The 18,538-nt window shown below is 44.4% G+C and overlaps 1 protein-coding gene across 2 annotated transcripts in view; it reads right to left on the bottom strand.

Annotated features, from left to right (window-relative positions):
* Positions 1-18,538, bottom strand: part of KIF7 (kinesin family member 7) — a 1,697,985-nt gene that overhangs the window by 523,646 nt on the left and 1,155,801 nt on the right. For both annotated transcript variants that reach the window (XM_044078207.1, XM_044078206.1), the window contains exon 13: positions 18,314-18,439. In XM_044078207.1, the coding sequence (XP_043934142.1) occupies positions 18,314-18,439 (126 nt within the window). The remainder of the gene's footprint in view (positions 1-18,313; positions 18,440-18,538) is intronic.

Consider the following 18,538-nt stretch of genomic DNA (forward strand, 5'->3'; position numbering starts at 1 on the left):
GCCATGTACCCTAGCGCTTGCAGGAATTTCCTTGCAGTGAGGTGGGTTCTGTGGGCCAGCTGACTGAAATAGGAATGGAGGAGCCTCTGCTTCTCTTGAGGAAGAGAGGCTGTTTGAGTAGTTGTGCCCAGAAGAGCTCCCAGGATGGTTAACCTTCTTGTGGGCAGGAGTGGGGACTTCGCTTGGTTGATAGTGAAGTCCAGTAAGGTTTGAGCAAAGGTGAGGTCCTGCAGGAATCCATCATTGGTGTCTGCCTGAATGAGGCAGTCCAGGTAGGGGTAAATCTGAATGCCCCTCTGTCTGCAAAAGGCAATGACAGGAGCTAAGCACTTGGTAAAAACTCTGGGAGCAGTGGAAAAGCCAAAGGGTAGATCAGAGAAATGAAAGTGCTATGAGCCTACCCTGAAGTGCAGGAAACTCCTGCAGGACTTCCTTACAGGCATATGGAGGTAGGCATCCTTTAGATCTAGGGTCACAAGCCAAGCCTGAGGCATCAACATTGGTAAGAGTTTGTGTGAAGTCAACATTTCGAATTTGGGAACCAGAAGGGACAGATTCAGAGTGGATAGGTCTAAAATACGGCACCAGGTGGCTCCTTTCTGGGAACCAGGAACAGTCGAATAAAATCCTTTTCTGGCCTGTTCCTTTGGTACAGGTTTCACAGCACCTCGGGCATAAAGTTTTTGTATTTGACAGATGGCTTCTGCCCTCTGGTTTGCTGGTACATCTGGGTAGCGTGAATGTCTGGGGCTTTCCTTGAAAGAGAATCTGTACCCACTGGTAATAATTTTTAGGACCCACAGATCTGAGGTGACAGCCTGCCAATTCTCAGGGAAGAGGGAAGTCTTCCTCCTAGTCTCTCTGAGGGTAGGTGAGGCAAAGGGGGAGCAGAGTCTTTGGAGAAGGGAGTTTGCTTAGAACTCCCCTGCCTAGGGGTAGCAGTGATCCATTGTCTGGATCTCTGTTGGACTTGGGACTGGTGTCTGGTAGGTCTATCCCTGCGTGGTTTTCTTTGGGCAGGCTTTGTTTGAGTAGGAAAGGACCAATGCTTAGAGGGGAAATTCCTGCTGAACCTGGGAGGCTGAACATGTAAGAGATCCTTCACAGACTGCACAGACTTGGCCCTGTCTTCCATTTTCTTGATAACCTCCTCAGCTTTGGGGCCTAACAGCTGGTCTTTATCCAGGGGGGCATCTAACAATTTGGACTTAACCTGGTCAGGTACAGGCTGTTCCCTTAAACCAGGCATGCCTTCTAATCACTGAGCCAGTAACTGCGGCCCTGCTGGAAGCCTCCAGGGCAACAAAACCACAGTGCAGGGAATGTTTGGCTACTTGAGATCTGGACATAAGATCCGTTAGTTCATTGCTAGTACTGCTGTCTGACAGGGTTGAAAATTTCTGTTTAAGTAACTCCAGAGCATTCTGCTGGTACTTCAGCATATGAAATTGGCAGTTTAAGGCCCTAATGGCTAGAGTAGCTGAGGTATAGATTTTTTTGCCTCATCTATCCAAGGCCCTGCTCTCTCTGTCCACTGGGATGGGATTTTTAAAGGAACTAGCTCTAGTCCCCTTAGGACCCTGAATAATTACTGGGTCATCTGTAGGATTTTTGAAAAGGTACTTGTGGGTATCTGGTACCCTGTAATATCTGTCTGGATTCCTGGGGGCAGGAGGTAAAGAGTCAGGGGAGAGAAAATACTCCATAAAGACGTCTACCACATCCAGGAGAGGAGGAATGGCCAGGGGTTTATGCTGAGGAAGATTGAGGAACTCTGTATTTTCTTTGATTGAGGGTAATCCTGAGCCTCCCAGTGGAAATGTTCTCTGAGGGAATTTAAAGTTTCCCCAAAATAGAGGTCCTCAGGAGGGGTGGCAGCAGGAATAGGATCTTCAGCATCAGAGTCCTCAAAATCTGCAAATGTCTGATCCTCATTATCAGAGTCTTCCAATCCTGATTCTTCTGAGTCTTGGTCAGAGAGAACCTCTGGGGAAGTATCCCTCTTCCTTTTAGCTGAAGTGGCTTGGGAAGGTTGGCTTCCTCTAATTAAGGAGATTAAATCCTCTGCCATTCTAAGCAGCTTCTGTGACTGTGTGGCAGGCCGGGAGGAAGGTAATCTGAGACTTGGTCCCTGAGATAGGGTCTTCGTAGGGTCAAGACTTGGGCCTAGGCAATTCAGAGGTCTTGTACAGGGTAATTTTGACCGGCAGCATGGTCGTTGGTCTCTGTCTGGCATCGGTCATCAGTTCCATCTCTGTGGAAGCCGGTGCCTGCAAAGTGGCTCCGGACCCAACCACATGACTGAAGGCCAACACTCTGGCAGGAGAAGATGGACCCGGCAGTGTACTGGACTCCAAAAAGGTCTCAGTAGAGGCCTGCAACGGTTCCTCAGCTATCATCAGGGGCTGCGAAGGTGCCTTACTGAGTTCAGCAACAGAAGAAAGGGTGGGTAGTTTTGGACCAGAGTTGTCTGCAGGCCTAGCTTTCTGATGCCTTTCTTTTTCTATATCCTTCTTTTTTCTAGGCAATTCCATAACATGACCGACCAACGACATACCATGACAAGGCAAAGAATGGCTGAAGTGTCTACTTACAATTTCAGTTCTACGTCTAATAGTTCTAGCATTAAACAGGGTGCAGAACTGACATCCAGGGACATCGTGGTCTGGGCCAAGGTAGGTGATGCAGTGGGGATGAAAGTCTCGGTGTGGAATCTGTTTCCCTCAACTGAGACAGTTACTGACTTTCTCTGACATCGGATACAAGCAAGAAAAGATTCCTCAATGGGGTACTTAGCTTTAGATGGCTTTTTCCTCACTCTGGCAATAGCCGACCGATGCACTCGTGGAATCACTTCTGCTTTGGACTCCACAGCATGAAAGACTGATGCAATGATGTTGGCTGTCTCCATTTACAGCCCTGATGACCTGACGTCAGTCCCTGCACACAGACAGCTGACGCAGGAGGGGAAATTCTTTACTCTGGTATTCAGGCTGGCTGAGGGCTACCCAGCAGGGATAACCCACAAGTGATGACTGCAACAGTGAAACACGAAGATCATCATCCACACAAAACAAATTATACCAGTCAGTACAGCCCCATATGCCTGGCATACTTCTGTGCAGTCAGTTTGAAATGTGCAAATGTTTTACACAGACAAAGTACACACCAAAGTGTATACCTTTATTTTGGCATGCTGTCTTATAGCGGTGTAACTACATATAGTGTGTCACATCACACAACACTGATCTTGTTGCAGTGAAATGAGGTAAGTTACTTATACTTTTCTAGCTTGCTCTATCATTCAGTCATGGACGTATGCCTGCTTCTCAAATCAGATTTTGGATTTGACCAGTGACTGGATCAGTCCCGATTTAACTGCATGGGATTTATGGGTCTACACAGTTTCTCTGGGAGGTCTGCACAGCTGCACCTCAAAATTGGCAACGCACTAGATCTTGGTACTAGCCTAGAATGAAACAAGAAGCTGCTATAGTTTCAAAGAAAGCAAATTCTACTCCCTGTTCATAGTACTACAAGAAATGGAAGCACCACAAAAAGTTAACAGGAGCAATAAAGAAAACCAATACTACCTAAAAGAGATTTTTAACTGGTGGACTTGTATTCTCAAGTTTTTCACCAAGAATTAGCTCCCATTTTCATAACTGCTGGACTCGCAAATTACTTCACCCAAATGGAAAGTTACTTCAACTTGAATGCAGACGTCTGCTAAATGAAAGGCTTTCTGCCAATCTCAATCCCTTCTGAAACTCTTACTTGAAAGTCTGGTAGGCTCAAACCATCTACATAAAGACTTGGGCATTGAAGTGAACTAGTTGTGACCTCCAATAGCTAGGTACACTGACCACCGGAACTGGGTGCGCTTCCGCTACTGGTACAAACTGGAGGGTTTAAAACACCAGTATTCTCAGCCAACAAAGGACAATGAAAATTAGCCTTTGTCCTTTTTTCCCTGAAATTAGTGAACAGTCGTGGATTAAAAGTAATGGTAAGAAGACATACAACTTCCCAAGCTATGAGACAAAATATAACCAGCACTACAAACCCCTCATTCTGCTGAAATGAACAGAATAATGAGAGAATATCACATTCTTTAAAGTGGTAAAGAGGTCAATCTCTGGACTGCCCACATCCATAAAACCTGGTCTAGATAAGACCACTGAAAACACAGCTACAAGATAGTACTGGAGGAGGAGTTCAGATGGTTTACTATATAATTCATCTTCCCTAGGAAATGAGTAATGAAAGTTTGATGTTCTTGTATATATAGCATACTACCAGATGACCAATGCCATCCTTGCAGGGGGGATGGTTATAACATTATGCCCCATTGCTTAACTAGATGCTACATGATGGTCTGCTGTTTAGCCAAATGAGAACTAGCACCAAAAGATGTTTTCTCTCCTAAGGCCCTAATGACTAAAGAGACTACTCAAAAATCTAAATGGTTAATGTGCATCCCCTCTTCAAGGAATCATATGAGAGCCTTGGGGAACTCCCATAACATAACCAAAGAACCTATCATAAGGACTTCTGACAGGTTTAGTTACAGGAATGCGAGTCAAACAAAAAGTTCATGGGACCCACTCCCAGCTCCATGACTAGGCAAAAGGGAAATGACACCAGACCAAGGTCCACATAAAAAGGATGACTATGCAGCCACCTGAACCTTCAAGTGTACTACAAAACCTGCATCATTACGCAAGCACACTGTACCATGAAGGGCATGGCTGCCATTAAGTCAATAAAACAGTTCAAGCCTGGCACATGCAGTGCATCCTCACCCAGAAAACTAAGGTCATTACCTCTTGGGCCGTCTCAAAAGAAAAGAAAACAATGACTGCCACAACACAGTGCCCCTATCTATGCATTTAAAGGCAATTCTCTGGGATGACAATAACAGGGAACTTCTTCTAGGTAAGGAATATATCCAGAAAACAGAACAATGAAGGCGCCCAGAGCAGGGACACTTCTTAGAGCCATGCATCCATGTAAGTGAATCTATGGAACTACTTTCCTGCAATGTTTCAGATAGAATGGTCATCACTCTGGTAAATGCTTCGAGTGTTGAAGAAAGCCAATTGGCAAAACACATTCCCAACAGCAAAATGTAGTGATCACTTGTGTGAACCATAAACAGAGGCATGCTTTGGCAACACCTGCATGTGACTTTAAAGGGTCACCAATCAGAATCCAAGAAAGTAGATGTGTTGACTGATATTGCCAAAGTCCACAACAAAAAAGAAATATCCATCCTCCTTGGAACCAGAATAGGCAGTATTTAAAAAAATCCATGAAGAACAGTCTCTAGTACCCTTTTTGACACTGTTCAGGTTCAATCCCAACAGCGCCATTCAGACTACCTGCTTCTTTAGCAGACTGCTTTCTGACGGAGGACCACTGACCTCTGTGAAGTAGTCCATGATGAGAATCCACTACCAGTGATATCTTTACAAGCTGCAATGACTCTGGAGTCCCCAAGTGCACACGTGCACACATATACATAAACACACACACACACACCTATATATATATATATATATATATATATATATATATATATATACATGGATTCCATACATTTGGTCGAATTACACTTAGTCAAAAATGATTCCAGGCATTTCACTTCACGGAAAGCTCACTTGACTGAAAGCTCACTTGGTTGAAAATGGAATATAGCCCCTGCCCTACTGCAGTGCAACACTGGAGGGAGAATATTAAATAAGGGGGGTTGTATATATATATATATATATATATATATATATATATATATATGTATATATATATATATATATATATGTATATATATATATATATATATATATATATATATATATCAATGCAGTTCTAATGGATATACCTTCTTATAATAGTGAATACATTAAAATTATGTGCCCCCCCATACCCCCGTTATTTAATATTCTCACTCCAGGATTGCACTGCAGTGGGGCAGGGGCTATATTCCATTTTCGACCAAATGAACTTTGACCAAGTGAGCTTTTAGTCAAGTGAGCTTACAGTGAAGTGAAATGCCTGGAATCAGTTTTGACCAAGTGTAATTCGACCAAATGTATGGAATCCATGTGTGTGTGTGTGTGTGTGTGTGTTATATATATATATATATATATATATATATATAAAATCAGGCTGGCTTCTTCCATATCTGAAAGTGGATGAAATGGGGTCATGAAGGACACCCAAAACAGTGACGGCCCAGTCTTCCCCAAGCAGATTACATACCAGTTGTGAAATGCCTGTCCTAAAAGTACTCACCCCTTAAAATGGGCTGCCACAAACTCATCTTTTGAGTAAGGATAACCTCAGTAAAAACCATCCTGTGTAGGCATCTACTCAAGTCCGTTGCTACAGCAACAGTGCAAACAGTCAAAACTACAGCACACTACACGGAAGCAAACAATGAAAGCTGCAGATAGAATCTCCATTACGTCATTCTTATGCACAGACTAGAGGATGACCATAAACTTTTCTACATCCTGATTCACTAGGAAGTACTGAAATCAGGCAGGTCAGGTGAAAAGTTGAGGGCTTTAAGCCTCAATGTGGGACATGTGCATGGGAGCAGGACAGCAAAAGAAGTGGTCCAGGGGACATACGGTAGATAGAAAAGACATCTAGGACTTAGTTCTGAAGTGTCTAGTGAGGTACTCATTATCTGAAGGCTGGTAGTAAGAGAAGTCAGCATGCATTCAGAGCTTGAAGACAGCAAGCTTGGTAACAAGCTCCACGGGAAAAACTGGGTCTTTTCTGGCTTCTTCCCCATATACTCATTTTTAAACATCTCATAGAAGAAGGGGTGCTGAACTTTAATCCACATTTTACACCATCAGCCTTAAGATCACATCAAAAAGTGGCCAACTGGAGGAGAATGAAGGTGGGGAGGACTCAATACCCTTTGTCATCTCAAAGACAATATCTTCCACTTCCACACCTTTACACTACTCGTAATGGCCTGACAAAGGAATCCCACATCCAAATTCAGTTCCAGATGTGAAATTGTGCATTGCCTCACACAAACAGAAGCTTTTGACTGATCCACACAAGGTGTAAATGACATTAAACCAGTACTACATGGAAAAGAGAGCTGTGCTCGTTGTTGCCATAGGGCCACATTCCTTAAGGGTTCAAGTCCTACCTTCATAACTGTTTTCTCAGCCACACACCCTTTTTTCTTAGCAGCAGTGACAGCAAACATACTATTACCAACTTTCCCTAATGATGATTCATGCACTCTTAACTTTTCACCATCAGTAATCATAAGCATTCATCTCTTTTTCCTCTTAGTTTCTCTACAAGGCTCTAGGTCTTCTATCACTAACTAATTATAACTTATAAACACTGGTATCATTAACACAGTCTCTAATATTCTTCCACCTGTGTTAATCTAGACAGGCTATTGCCTTAACAATAACATCTCTTCTACTAATCTTACCCCCTTTTTTTCTAGGCTAGTCATTTCTTAACTTCTAACTCATTAAATGATTTTGTTCACAATGACCAATGTCTAGATGACAACCTAACCACGGGTAAAAATGGGAAAAAGGGAGTAGGTGACTATGAAGACCTCAACAAACAGCTTACATATTAATTTCTAACTCTACCATTCCATAAACTTTCAAAATATCTCATTGCATGCTACTTTCAAATACAGAAACACAACTAACATTATTGCCATCTGGTAAGCTATGACAATGAAAATATCACTTGCTTACCTGTTACTATTATTCTCGTGTGTCACTGAAACTAACCTAGGACCAACATCTACCACAAGTGTATCCCCATATCACAAAAGTACACACTAAAACAAATTTCACATCGGAACATAGGTCTTCTCAACTGCAATGACTTAAATAAATCTGAACTTGTACATACATAGATTCGGCAACAAAATCTGAACACTGCTGCTGTCTTTGAAACCAGGTTAAAAATTTTCTTCAGTGAGTATAATTCCTCCTTTTCCTATTATTATGCTCTGAGTGCCCGGGAACAAGAAAAGGACAGGATGTACAATTCTCAGCATTCAGTAAGTATACTGACACACATCATAACTGAGCAACTATTCCCACTACTGATGAGTTTGGCCCCAAGTGGATAACAGCTGATTTCAAACTTCATAAAAAGAAAGTTATTTCTTTCGTCCATTATTTACTATTCCCCACCTGTTTTAACTTAGCGGTCTGACACTGCAAGCAGTGCAAACAAAAATATTTAAAACAAACATATTCATCCTAGACAGCATCAATGCAAATATTCACATTTTACCCACTCCCAAGTTAAACAGCTTCTCACAAGAACTTGCTCTCAAGCTGCTAGTTAGTGAATAAACAAGGCCAAATAAGTTCTAACCATTCTTTCTCATCTCTTAATCACAAATCAATAAGAGAAAAATTTCCTCAGTCAAAATTAGCCCTCCAAACATCAATGACTACTGTACAATCATAGTTTAGTGACTATAAAAACTTCCACCCTGTTGGGTTGCATCTCTAGTCACTCCTCTAATGCTCATTAATCTCTCATTCTCAATCTGTCATGAACTTCTATGAATAAGGTAAATTTTATTAATCAAGTGCTAATCCTACAAATTCTGCACTTACCACTAAAATTGCCATCACTCTACAAATCCATCAAAATCCTATATTTTCTAGTGAAAAAACATCACAGTAAAGCAACATATTTGCCATGGATGATAACAGAACCCTTGCTACACGAACTATTATACTCCGTCTTGGGGAAAAAGTCCACAGAGGACTTCAACAAATATATTACCCTATGCAACCTAGCAAATAATACCCTGGTAAGACTAAAAGCTTTGTATTTAAGCAAAAACTTTCTACCTTTAGAAACCCAAGACAATTCTGGAAGGAAGTGAACAGCCTGGCCGTTTAATCAAAAGTTAAATAACTCACCTCCATATTTTACTCGATGTTTCTGCAAAGCAATTTGCTACCCCTTCTCCAAGCCAACTGAGATCCTCAAATGTCCACTCCCTTAGGAGCTTATAATCTTCCATTCTACCTCAAAAAACTCTTCAGAAATAAGCAACATGACTGAGTTATCACCTAATCATGGCTCATCTGTTACTGACTAGTCCCTATCCATAGTTCATTAAACTATGAGATGACTCAATTACTCTCCAGCTGTATAATCTTTTTAATCTCTCCCTCACACAGCAATCCACCACAACACTGAAGTAAAAACAATACTTACATCATTCCAAAATGTATCAAACCGGCTAAGTCACCAGAATACAAACCAATTTCTCTCCCACCTCACCCACACAAACTGTTATTGAAAGCTGTACATAATTAGGTTTAAGTGACTACATTTATCACTATAACAAATTGTCACCAACATGGATTCTTATAAGGAAATGGCAAACAAACTGATCTATTCACTTTTAACAGACACTAGATTAACTGACAGTAATAAAGGTACCTTAAGAGGTGTCCTTTTCAATGACTTTAACAATGCTTTTGATAGCATATGTCACAATCTACTAACTCCTTGTCTTCTCCAGTTTTGGCTCCTCAACAGTACAGTAGTTTTCAAGCTACCTCTCTGACAGATATTTTATTGTTAGAACTGACACTACTCTTTCATCCTTTAAAATATCTCTGGAGGTGTTCCTCAAGAATCAGTTCAAAACTCATCCTCTTCTGCTTTTTCATAACCACCTTCCATTATCCAACCTAATCTTCCATGCTGATGACCTCTTTGAACCTGCTATGCAGCACACACTTCAAACACACACAACAAAACTTCAAACACTACGTGGCAAGCTTCCTACCTTACTGCAAAGTAGCTTATACTAAACAATAAGAAAAACAAATCAATGTTCTTTGCTAAACAGTCAAAACTTAAAACCTCACTAACCCTTACTGCCCTTCACTCAACACACAAACCATAAAGCAATTAACCTACTTTAAATAATTAGATAAAACACCACTTGTGATTTATGGGAGGTGACATGTCCCATGTGGAAGTAAGGGGGATGTTCTCAGTCCCAGTTACTTAAAACCAGTGGTAAAATGATGCAACAATCAGTTCAAGATCAGGCTGGTCAACCCTTAAGTTCTAGAGATCAACAAGGGGCTGGCTGGCAATACTACTCTACAAAACTCTCCCACAGGTAGAAGCCTGGAGTTAATATTTCACCATCCACCAAGATAAATGACCTGTGGAGGTCTGAGTTGTTGCTTACTGAAAATGATCTCAGTACCCGAAGGAGATGGACAGAATTTTCAAATGACTTCACCTCCCAGAGGACAAGGCTCAAAGCCCACCCTCTGAGTTTCAGTCCCTGTGGCGGTGCTCAGGGTACATCTGGAGGCTGGTCAAAGGATTCTCTACTTATTCCCATGACAGGATCTTTTGAAAGTGGCCATGCTCCTTTGGCAGGATAGGCTAGGAGGTTCTCATAATGACGCTGCAGGATGGCAAGGCTGAAACACTAACACATAAGGCAGTGATGCAAGCAATGCCAGGGCAGCTTCCCACTACTTATTCCACAGTGTTTAGGACACTTTTAAACTTGGCCATCCAATTCGGGGACATTTCAATAATGTGTATCAAAATCTAAATCTGAAGTGCAAATCAGCTAAGATGCATTGATCAAACATGGAAAGTTTTTCAAAGCTGTATGTCAGGATCAAGATCTAAAACTTTTAGTTATGTACTCACCATAACTTCAGATGTTTGGGATCCATCTCGCCTACATTCTGACTGATGGGTTCGGAGCCGATCCCTCGGCTCCGACTCGGCACGCTTATGCCAAAGAGCGAAGTCTCTTATTGGCTGAGCTTACTATATCCCAGGATGCACCACTACCAGTCCCCCAGATCTAGTTTGTCCGCATACATGCACACACGCATACCCTGCTTATATAACATCGTCAGATGAAACAAGATAAAACAGTTGAACTCAAAACCGTTCAATCTCTTCTGATCTGCAAGGCAGGGGGAAGGAGGGTGGGTATTAGGAATGTAGGCGAGATGGATCCCAAACATCTGAAGTTATGGTGAGTACATAACTAAAAGATGTTATGTGATCCTATCTCGCCTACATTCTGACTGATGGGACAGCGTCCCTAGCACCTGAATCCTGGGTGGCTCACTGGAAAACACTCCTGAGTACCGTGGAACCAAATGATGCTCGTCCTTTAGATGCCACATCCAATTTGTAGTGGGAAATGAAAGTGTGCGGGTTGGACCAAGTAGCCGCAGCACAAATTTCCGATATAGCGAGCTTGGAATGAAAGGCTATAGAAGTAGCCATAGCTCTGGTAGAATGAGCTTTGATAGATGTTGTAAGTTGTTTATTCGAAGAAGAATAGGCCTGAGTTATGCAATCTCTGATCCATTTTGAGATAGTAGCTTTTGTGATGGTTTGGCCCAATTTATTATCTGAGAAGGACACAAACAACTGGTCTGACTTACGAAGTTGCTGAGTCCTGTCTAAATAGAAGCGTAATTGCCTGTGAACATCCAATTTATGGAGAGTGTATTCTGCTTCATTGGAGAATTTTGGAAAGAAAACTGGTAGCTCTAGAGATTGTTGAAGACAGAAACTAGAACAGACCTTTGGGACAAAGGATGGATTAGGCCTAAGGGATACTCTATCCTTGTGGAAAATCAAGTACGGTGGCTTAATAGACAGGGCTTGAAGCTCTGAAACTCTTCTTGCAGAAGTAATAGCCACTAAGAATGCCGTTTTCCAAGACAGATATTTCAACTCGCATGTAGCAGCCGGTTCGAAAGGGGGAGATGTTAATGCGCGAAGCACCAAATCAAGATCCCACGGAGGTGCAGGATGAAAAACTGGTGGTCTTAATAGACTCGCACCTTTAATGAACGTTTTGCATAGTCTGCTGCTCATCAAAGGAGGATCCGTGGATTCGTGGAATTTAGAGATAGCCGCTAGTTGGACTTTAACAGTTGAGACAGAAGATCCCTGATTAAACAGGGATGTTAAGAATTTCAAAACCTCTGGGACAGGAGCAGTGATAGGGTCTAAGCCCTTGAGTTGAGCCCAGATAGCAAACCTCTTCCACTTACTGAGGTACAATTTGTTAGTGGTGGGTTTGTGGGCCGAAGATAAAATGTGAACAACTTCCGGGTCTAGTGTGTGCCTTCTAACTAAGGTCGGAAGTGGAGGAGCCAAGCTGTCAATTTCAAAGATTGAAGGGACTGATGCCAATGTCCCGACTGGTGGATTAGCAAGTCCGGAATCAGGTCTAAGGTCCACGGATCGTCCACTGCATGCTTCTTCAGGTAAGGAAACCATATCTGACGAGGCCAGTATGGGGCAATCAGAATCATTGAAGACCCCAGTTGAGAAGCTTTGTGAATAACTTTGGGAAGAAGTGGAATTGGAGGAAAGGCATAAAGTAGCCCTGTTGGCCAAGGTTGTGCTAGAGCATCCATGGCTGGTACTTCCTGATGTGGGATCAAGGAGAAGAACCTTTGGCACTTGGTGTTTTGTGGAGTTGCAAATAGGTCGCAGCAACTCGTACCCCATCTCTTGAAAACCTGGGCTGCTACTGTGCGGTTTAGAGACCACTCGTGAGGAGAGAGAATTGTTCTGCTTAATTTGTCCGCCAATACATTTGACTTTCCCGGGATGTGGGTCGCTACCAAGAAGCGGTTGGTAGCTACAGCCCATTCCCACACTCTCATGGCCTCTCTGCAAAGGGGGTACGATCTGGTCCCTCCTTGTTTGTTCAGATACCAGACCACCGACATGTTGTCTGTGTGGATGGCGATGATGCCCTGAGGAAGAAACTTGTGTAAGGCCTGTAGGGATAGAAGTACAGCCCTCATCTCTAACACGTTGATGTGGAGAAGAGCTTCGTCTGGAAGCCAGGAGCCCTGAACTAGCCTGCCCAGACAATGCCCCCCACCCTATCTGGGAGGCATCAGTCGTCAGGGTAACCACTGGAGGGGGGAGAACAAAGGGTTTTCCTTGATCCAAGTTGGATGTCTGAAGCCACCAGCGAAGGTCCCTTTTGCATATTTCCGTAATCATGATGTGATGATTGAGGGAAGATCCTGAAAGGACCATTGAGTTGACAAGAGCCACTGAAGAATCCTCATGTGTAATCTTGCTAGAGGAACTAAAAGAACCGTGGCAGACATTGAGCCTAAAACCTGTAGAACCATCCTGGCTGGGGCTTTGGATCTCGAGATCAGAGCTTGAACTTGGCCCTGTAAAGTTCGGATCCTTTCGGCAGGAAGAAAGACGCATCAATCTTGAGTCTATCTCTGCTCCTATAAACTTTATGCGTTGAGAGGGCAGCAAGACAGACTTTGACCAATTGAATGTAATCCCCAGGGAAACACCCAGGAGATGGTGGCTTTGAGGTTGTCCATTAGTAGATGCCTGGTGGTGGCAGTCAGGAGCCAGTCGTCGAGATAGGGAAACACTTGGAATCCAAGACTTCTCAGGTGAGCCGTCACTACTGCCAAACACTTGGTGAACACCCTGGGGGCTGTGGTGAGACCAAAGGGCAGAGCGCAAAATTGGTAATGACTGACTCCCAGGCTGAAGCGCAGATACCTTCTGGACGCCTGATGTATCGGTATGTGATAATAGGCGTCCTTGAGGTCTATGGAGCACATCCAAACATCCTTCTCCAACAATGGGAGAATGGATTGTAACGTGACCATTCGGAATTTGGATTTCGTGACGGATTGGTTCAGTCTGCTGAGATCCAATATTGGCCTCAGGTCCCCTGTCTTTTTTGGCACTAAAAAGAACCTGGAGTAACTTCCTGATCCGATCTGGTCTGTGGGGACTGGTTGGATGACTCCTTTTTCTAGCAGCTTTAAAGCTTCTGCGGCTGCTATTTCCCTTTGACTGGGTGGTGGGTCCGGGATTCTTTTGGACGGTGGGGGTGAGTATGTGAATGGGATGGTGTAACCTCCGGCAATGATCCGAAGCACCCATCTGTCCTGAGTGATTGACTCCCAGGCTTTTAGGTGCTTGGCAACGACACCCGACTGGCTCCGAGCAGCACAGCCGGGCAAACCCTCATGACGTGTGGGAGGCTGAAGAGCCACGAAAGGACTCGCGGTCTCCAGAACTGCGGGGCCCTCTGCCGCCTCTGGGACGGCGTCTCCCTGAAAAATTTCCCCGTCCTCTGCCTCTGGACGGGAATCTTCCTGCTGTTGGGAGAAAACTTGCGAGATTTGCGGAACCACATTTTCCCCTCCTTTAGCCTTGGGGTAAGGCCGAAGGGAGTGGAATAACGGGCACCTACGGCAGATAAAGTTTTTCCCTCTTGCTCACAGCGGGTAAGGGTGTCTTTCACCTTGGGTCCAAACAATGAGGAACCATCAAAGGGAGCGTCGGCGAAGGAAGACTTGAAGGCCTCCGCAAACTGACACAAGCGGAGCCAGGCTTGTTCACGAGGGGCCACGCCTGTGCCTGCCGCTCTACCCGCCTTCGGCCGCATAGGAAATGAGCCTCATGGACGAGTTAGAAATTGACGTAAGGATAGCCAACTGAGAGCTAACCGACTGGGCTAGCTGCTCAGGTAGGTTACCCGCGAGGGAATCTGACAACTCCTTGACCAGATCCCTCTGAAGCCTGGTAAAATGTGCCAAATAATTCAGAGACCTTAAGGTAAAGGCCGCTGAAGTCAGGGTGCGCTTCCGCACCTGTCCATACTCCTAGACTCCTTATTAGGAGGATGGACGGACGTTGAAGCCTCTGCCACGTCCTGTTGTGTAGCAGATGCCACCACCATGGCATCTACAGCCACGCCTTTAGTAAGGAACTCCTTCTCGGGGAGCAGACAAAAATTTATTTGGACGAGAAGGGACTGGTTCCACGGTATCTGGAGGTTCCCACGGCCTTCGACAAACTAAATCCAGAAGCTCGGCGAAGGGCGGAGACACCCAGGAGGCGGAGGGCTGAGCTCCAAAGGCCTTGAGGAGCACTGACTCGTCCGCAGAGGGGTTTGGATATCCAGCCGCCTCGTTGTTTGAGGATCTCTAAGATGTCTGCAAATGAGACATCATCCGAGGACGACTGGGACCCCTCTGCATCATCCATATCAGTGTCCGATGTAATAGACTCGGGGAGTCCACGTGCTTCCTCTTGCACGATCTCTTCCTTGGGGTTCCTCTGAAGACAACTCGAAGAACCCTCAGGAGGAGGGGAACCCCACTGGGGGTAACCTCAGGCCTCTGGGCTCCGCTGGCTACGGACAGGGAACTGCCAAAGACCCAGTCTCCACGCCCAGGAAGGTGCCGGTAAAGCCGGAGAGATGGCGAAGAGGACTTGGCCAAGGCACTCCTCATGGCCCTGAAAGCCGGACCCCAGAATCCTGGGAGTGTCCGGTCTCCGGAGCCGTGATAGCCGACGGAAGTCCCGCAGCAAGCACAGAGGGGAGGCTCGGAACCGAAAGCATAGGTCCCAAACATCACCCCGGGTCCAGCCGAAGAAGTCCAGCGTACCAAACTCGGACCCGAAGGCCGGGTTGGAGTAAGGGTCGGAGCCGACCCTGAGATCTCCACCGGCTCCAACAGCACCTGCTCCGACCGGACCGAAGCAGTCGGAGGAGGAATGGCAATGGGGTGGGCCAAGGTCATCGGCTCCGAAGCCAACTGGGTCGGAACCGAAACAAATTTTTGGAAGACTGGGGACTGGAACAGTCTTTGGAGCACCCTGTCTATATCAGAATCTGACATTCTCGAAGACCGAGAGGAAACAGAACGGGTTCGAGAAGGCCTTTCCATCGGCCCCAAAGGGCTAGGGGACCGGCTCCGAGGCGACTCGATGAGTATCGGCGCCGAGGGAATACTCACACCAGATTCCATCGGTGCCGAGGTAGACTTCGGCGCCGAGGAGGAAGTGTCTGAGCGGGCGACCCTTGTCGGCTCCGAGAGCAGCGGAGCCGACGAAGGTGACCCGCCTCTCGATGCCCCAGCCATCGGCTCCGAAGCCAGAGGAGTCGATACTGGTGGCATCGAGGCAGACCGTTCCGACCTCGGCTCCGAAGTCTTTGGAGCCGAAGGAGAGGCCTGCTTAAGTCTCTTGGCAGTCGGATCCGACGGACTGGTCGGAACCGAAGCCCTTTTCTTTTTGGCCGGAGCAGGAGAGGATGCCAAGGCTTCTTCAAAGGAAGGTTTAATTAACCCCTTAAGAATCAATTTATTTTTCCTCTCCTGGAGGACCCTTGAGGAAAAAGCGTGACATACGCTGCATGACTCCTGCAAGTGCTTTGCCCCTAGACAATATACACAGAGCGAATGATCGTCTGTGATAGACATTTTGAAACCACATTTCGAACATTTTTTAAAGCCCGAAGGCCTAGGGGTTTGAGACATGATGTTAAACAATTCTAGTAACTTTGACAGGAAAGTAAACAATTATAGATTTACTGATGATAAACCTAAGCTTACAGTTATAGCTTAATGCAAACACTTCCTGTAAATGACAGGGAACTCTAAACAACTATAGATTTACTTGAGACCCTGTAAAGTTTTAACAGGTTGACAGTCCGGGAAGGCCCTGGATGGAGGGGGGCCGAAAACAAACTCAACCCAATCACACACCACAGTTTTCACAATCCAAACGTACACAAAAGAGCGATAGCCGTTAAAACAGCTTTTGTGACCAAAAAACAGCAAAAAACTGACAGAAAGTTAGTTAATAAAAACTACTCAGCCCAGCCAGCTCGAGACCACGTCTTCGCAGGGAAGCGGCAAACGAGATCTGGGGGACTGGTAGTGGTGCATCCTGGGATATAGTAAGCTCAGCCAATAAGAGACTTCGCTCTTTGGCATAAGCGTGCCGAGTCGGAGCCGAGGGATCGGCTCCGAACCCATCAGTCAGAATGTAGGCGAGATAGGATCACATAACATCATACACGTTGCAAAAAAGAACTGGAAGGCTCTGCGGACTGTGTGTAAAATGACAGTATTTACTGACTCTGACCACATGCAATTCTAGCAAGCGTTTAAAACAGCAGGATTCAACTAGAGGAGAGGATGAATCTAACTGTAGGACCCAATGAAGAAGGTCCCTGATGTTACATTAAGTGACTTATACATTTTTGAAGGACAGTATTCTAACATATCAGAAAAAGATAACAGAAGTGGGAGGAGGGTAAAACTGAAAGACAGAATGAGGGAAGCTATAAATTAGTTCAGAAATAATCACTGACCAATAGTAAATGCTGGAAAAAAAACAAGTAGCTGACAATTCCACAACTAGAAGAATCAAAAGCATATTAAAAGCAATTATGCTAAGCATAATTTTATTCTTCCATCCATGTTTTGATATTGTAAATTGCTTCTTGAACTAAATATTGTGGCATATTCTTGCATCTGTAAATGTGTACATATATTTGTTTTTAGCATATCCTTGTATCTGTAAATGTTTTTTTCATTTCTTATACAATTCTATTTACCTGGGCTGTGCCTGCAAATGGTCCGTTGAGGTCAGTGCAATATCCTGGTAAACAAATATAAATGAACAAAATACATACATACATAAATAAATAAAATGAATGAATGAATAAATAAAACGAAGACCAAAAACATACTCGAGTGAAAAGAAAGCTAAACTATTGGGCTGGGCAGGCGTACACTAAGCAAATTGCACTTTGGGTAAACTACACAGAAATTTACCTTTTCCAGTAGCAAATTTTGTAGATTGATAAACTGTGAACAGTTCCAAAAAATGCTACCTAGCCTGGTGGCATGGCATAAGAGGATGATGTCCTAACTACAACCAAATAACCAGAGCTCAATTATTGTCTCAGGCAGAGAAGAAGACAGACAGGGGAGAAAAGGAGTGAGCTTTGAAACTGAGTCACCCCATCCACTTTGAGGGGAGTGAGGCAATGCAGCCTACCGAAATGACAAAATCTAGCAGATAAAGAAGTGTACAACACTCTGCACTAAGGATAAGATAAAAAGCCACATATGCACATGCAGCGTTCACTGAGCATAAGCAGAAAGGAGAATGTCCAAAGGGGAAGGCAAAGCAAGCTTTCAAGTCTGTTTCTGGGGGCAAGGGGTTAAGGAAATAACCAGGAAACTCCCTGATGCATGCCACAATGATGGTTTCCATGACTGACTCTCAATCTACCTGGAATGAATAGAATTCCTGGTCCCAGAGGAGTGCCGGTCATCAGACCCAGTAGGAGAAGGTTAGAAAAAAGCTATCGGAAACAATTACATGTATTTACAATTTAAGATGACCGATAAGCCAGATGCATATTATTGCATGGAGAATCAAAAAAGTTGCAGACAGAATAATTTACCTGTTGTTCTTCCATACTGATAACAGATCCATTGCTTCCACTCCTCCTCTTCCTCTGGAATGCTGCAATTTCTTCAGTTTTAATTTTCAAGATCTTCTGTTGCTGCTCATTTTTGATCTCCAGCTCCTATTTATAAACAGAGACAACAGCTATTACTAAAACAAACTCCTGCATCACTCACATTTTCGCATTCTAATTTGCCAGGCTATAAATGCCCAGTGCAAG

The sequence above is a fragment of the Protopterus annectens genome, chromosome 7.part0 (genome assembly GCF_019279795.1).
Source record: "Protopterus annectens isolate FY-2018-M chromosome 7.part0, PAN1.0, whole genome shotgun sequence".
Lineage (NCBI taxonomy): Eukaryota > Metazoa > Chordata > Ceratodontiformes > Protopteridae > Protopterus > Protopterus annectens.